At 48.9% G+C, this 5,000-nt stretch overlaps 1 protein-coding gene across 2 annotated transcripts in view; it reads right to left on the bottom strand.

Annotated features, from left to right (window-relative positions):
* eif2ak4 (eukaryotic translation initiation factor 2 alpha kinase 4) overlaps window positions 1-5,000 on the bottom strand; it is a 109,922-nt gene that overhangs the window by 10,615 nt on the left and 94,307 nt on the right. For both annotated transcript variants that reach the window (XM_063183651.1, XM_063183652.1), the window contains exon 39: window positions 1,910-1,954. In XM_063183651.1, the coding sequence (XP_063039721.1) occupies window positions 1,910-1,954 (45 nt within the window). The remainder of the gene's footprint in view (window positions 1-1,909; window positions 1,955-5,000) is intronic.

Raw genomic sequence — 5,000 nt, 5'->3', positions numbered from 1 at the left:
TGTGTGTGTGTGTGTGTGTGTGTGTGTGTGTGTGTGTGTGTGTGTGTGTGTGTGTGTGTGTGTGGATGTGGGTGTGGGTGTGTGTTTTAGCAGCGCTCGCCCTACAAAGAGGAAATTTGTTTGGGGCTATTGTTTTTCCAGTTCCATTTGTTTGTCTGTTTTGTCAGCGTGCTTACATTTGTTTTTCAGTTTTTTTTTCTGCATGTAAGTGTAATTGTTCAATAAATGTAATTCTGGCCGGTCAACTCATCTATTGAATTCAATTCATTCCACTTTATTGGCATGGGCACGGCCCTGCCGTGGCCTAACGGTAGGGCACTGGGTTACTACGCCGGCGACCGAGGTTCGAATCCGGCCTGGGTCATTTTGCCAATCCTTCCCCGTCTCTCTCTCTACCCACGAATTTCCCGTTCCTCCTCCACTGTCCTGTCAAAAAAAGCCCTCGTGGTGGCCCTACCGTGGCTGATATGGTAGGGCACACGTTTACCACTCGGTCAACCCGGGTTCGATTCCCGGTCCGGGTCCTGTGCCGGTCCTTCTCCATCTCTCTCTCCCAGCTCACTTCCTGTCCTTCACTATCCTGTCTCACAAAAACCAATAAAGGCTGAAAGGCCCCAACATTTTTTTTTTTAAAAAGAAGCCCTAGTGGCATGGGTGCCACAGTAACATTATCGCATCGCATATTGACGAATGTTACTCTGCACGGAAGTGGATCACATTTTCAGGAAAGATGATAAAACAGACGACAAGCCATGGTCCCCTGCACAGATGGAAGATGCAAGTGGAAGACCCTGATGCGTGATGAAGACCCTGTTGGGTCGAAACGTTGTATGACCTGAATACATTTTCAAAGCGGAGCAACTTCTACTTTTTCCACTATCAGATCTGCCTTTGTCCTGCTCCTGGCCTCAGAGAGGTGGGATGTGCATAATCTTACTCTTATGAAGACCCATACACAGATAACCTCACACAAATGTTGGGCTAAGTTGAGTCAAGGTTACCAAGTAGCTAAACCGGCTGCTAGGCCATAGTTCGGTAGTGTCCGGATGTTTTACGGTCTGGTTGTTTGTGAAGACGAGTGGCAAACGCGACATCCCAACACCACCTCCTCTCTCTCTTACTTCCCTTTCCCTTCCACCGCGTCTCTCTTCCATCTCCCGTTGGCCCTGTGACGTGGTCACGAATCGCTGGCATTCTCGCCATTCCACGCAAGGGGCTGGCCGAACACACGGCCACGCGCAAGCAAGCACAGAGGAAGCTGGAGGACGAAAAGCAGGAAGGGAGCAGGGAGACACGGAGGGGTTTCCCTCTGCAAAACAAAGCGGGGGCCGACTGGAGGAACCCCCCCATTTCCTCTCTGCCTTGTTCCTAGTAAGCTGCCAGTGGAGGAAGGGAAGGGTAGGAGGGAGGACGCAGGAAGTAGGAACTAAGGTAGGGGGATGGCGGGGCTCTGGTAGCCTGATTATCATCGACATCGACGTCCCGTATTTGTGGGAACTCAGAAAGTACTTGCATTGACTCCTGACCTGACTGGTAGCAACGCTGAAGCTGTTGCGTCACTAGGAGGGCACGGCCTGGCTTGAGCTCTGGGACAAGTGACAGGGTACGAGACGAAGGTACAGGGGCAGTGAGCAGGGTGTTTGCACCAGGGCCCAGGGCCTTCCCGTACTGGTGCTGGGGGGTCCTATCGTGACCTCGGCAGGCTGTATGGAGGGGCCATATCAGTGTCTGGTCCTGGGGCCCCTGTGTGCAATAGTTCCGCCACTGGACAGGATCAAGCCTTTTGTCCTGTCTGTTTTGTTTTTCTCTCACACAATTTTTTTTTCTATCACCAGAGGAAGGTGTGTTTGGGGTTTTATTTACTTTTCGTGGAGAGTTATTCGGGGGAACACAAAAGGCGTTTACGAACCTCCAGAGACAGGAAATTGATGAGGGTTTCCTTCGCCAAGTCAACCTGCGTAGAGAGAGAGAGAGAGAGAGAGAGAGAGAGAGAGAGAGAGAGAGAGAGAAAGAAAGAAAGAAAGAAAGAAAGAAAGAAAGAAAGACACATGAGAAGAGGGTGAAAGAAAAGGAAAGAGAGAAAGATGATTGAGGGAGAGAGAGCATAAGTTAGTGACTGGTTTATGTCACTGTTGTTGCAGCATACTGTAATAACGTGCTTCTGTTTATCTCACAAAAATGGAAAGAACATTTTAATCTCAGAGGAAAAGAAGGATGGGGAGGAGGAGGAGAGAAAAATAGGAAACAAGTAATGAGCTAGAAATGTCAGACATGCTTTGCGCTTGCAGACACAATGACTTCTTATCACATCACCTCTCTGGGCAGACTTTTGGCAGACGCTTTTTGACCAAGTACTCTTTCTGCTCTATCACACACGCACACGCGCGCACACACACACACACACACACACACACATCTCTGTGCCATACACGGACTCCACGTCCATGTGTTCCACAGGAAATAAGTGGCTCGCCAACAGACGCCCCAGAGGGTAGAGCCAGACACAGGTCGCACAGGTCACACACACACACACACACTATACACACACTATACACACATATACACACACACACACACACACACACAATGGCAGAGTAAGAAGACAAAGGGACCTGGCACTATTCCATGTTGGTGGCGACACCCAGCCAAGGTGGCCCATATCTGGCACACATTCCCCTGACACCACGTACTGTACGGACACACACACTCATACGGACACACACACGCCTAGGCACAAGCCCATGCACACGCACAGACGCACAGGCCTTTGCACACGCACAGGCGCACACACACACGCACGCACGTACGTACACACACACACGTGCGCGCGCATGCACACATGCACACATGCACACATGCGCACACACACACACACACTCGCAAACGCACACACACACACACACACACACACACACACACACACACACACACACACACACACACACACACACACACACACACACACACACACACAAAGACAGACAGACAGACAGACAGACAGACAGACAGACAGACAGACAGACAGACAGACACACGCACAGACACACACACACAACACACACACAGACACACTAAAATAAGAGGGCAGGGGTGACGGCCACAATCACAGACAGAGAGAGAGAGTCAGGCACCCACGGAACATTCTCCAGATTTCCAACGAGGAGGGGAAAGCTGACCTGCTGCCAAGCCCAATGCGACCAGCGCCTGCTATTGTTGTTGTTTCCCCAAAACACAACATCTTCTGTAAACAACATCTTCTGGATCAAGTATTTTTAGCGGTCATGCCACAGGGGCCTACTTGTGACCCCATCCTACCCCTGTATCCTACATATGCATGCACGCACGCATATACCCAGGCAGGCACGCACGCATGCACAGTGTGCACACACGCAAAGCAATATCCTCCCTGTGTATGTGTCTGGCGCTGAATACTTTGTGTAAGCTAGGGCCGGTCCTTGTCCGCTGAACAATGTAAGGTGGGGTGAAGCACTATACACCACAAATGACTGCAGACAGGAGCGACCGAGTGACTGGTGTGCACTGTACTGTTCCATCAACTGAAAGACACACATGCAGAGACACAGACACACACACTTCTATATCCTGTCTGTTCTGGCTGTACATTTGAGAGACGCACATGTACGCATGCACACCCATATCCATACCCACACACACACACACACACACACACACATCCACACACATACATGCATGCACAAACACGCACGCACGCACACCCTTCTATATCTGCATCCTGGCTGTACATTTGAGAGACGCACATGAACGCATGCACACACATATCCCACACACACACACACACACACACACACACACACACACACATCCACACACATACATGCGTGCTCAAACACGCACGCACGCACACACTTCTATATCGGCATCCTGTCTGTACATTTGAGAGACTCATATGTACGCATGCACACCCATATCCCACACACACACACACACACACACACGCACACACGCATGCACGCACGCACGCAGGCACGCAGGCACGCACGCACGCACACCCTTCTATATCTGCATCCTGTCTGTCCTGGCTCTACATCTTGGAGACGCACACACACATACCCACACCCACATCAACACATAAATGTGCGCGCACACACACACACAAACACAATTGAAATATATATATACAGTGCCCTCCATAATTATTGGCACCCCTGGTTGAGATGTGTTAAAAGCCTTAAAATAAATTCAGTGTTTATTGCAGAAGAATACTGTCACACTGAAAATTTTAGGAAAATGTAGCCTTCAACTCAAATGAATTGTAGGAAAATAAAAAAAAATCCCTGACTAAAAAATAATTATTTTTCATTAAATCACCTGTTCCACAATTATTGGCACCCTTAACAAATCCCAGGAAATAAATATAATTGAAGCATTTCTGTCATTTCTACAGTAGTTTACAAAGTTTACCAGAGTATGTAGGAACATTTAATTAGTAATTCATCACTTCCTGTTTCCCTGGGGTATAACTATGACGTGACACCGAGGCCATTTCTCTTATCCACTCTTAAACATGGGAAAGACAAAGGAACACAGCATACAAGTGAGGCAGATGTGCGTCGACCTTCACAGGTCAGGCAGAGGCTACAAGAAGATTGCCACTCAACTGCAGCTGCCCATATCTACTGTGAGAGGAATAATTAAGAAGTTCAAAACAACTGGAACAGTGGTAAACAAGCCTGGACGAGGACCCAAGTTTATTTTGCCACCACGCACAGTGAGGAGGATGGTAAGAGAAATCAAAATATCTCCAAAGCTCACTGTTACAGAATTACAACAAATGGTAGCATCCTGGAGTCACAAAGTCTCCAAATCAACCATCAGGCGCTGTCTACACGCCAACAAGCTGTTTGGGAGGCATGCACGGAGAAAACCTTTCCTCACCCACAATCATAAACGCAAACGTCTGGAGTTCGCCCAGCGGTATTGGGGCTTCAACTGGGACCATGTGCTTTGGTCAGATGAGA

Source organism: Engraulis encrasicolus, chromosome 19 (assembly GCF_034702125.1).
Source record: "Engraulis encrasicolus isolate BLACKSEA-1 chromosome 19, IST_EnEncr_1.0, whole genome shotgun sequence".
NCBI classification, from domain to species: Eukaryota; Metazoa; Chordata; class Actinopteri; order Clupeiformes; family Engraulidae; genus Engraulis; species Engraulis encrasicolus.
The sequence above is the reverse complement of the archived record's forward strand: the minus strand, read 5'-3'. Positions and strand labels throughout refer to the sequence as shown.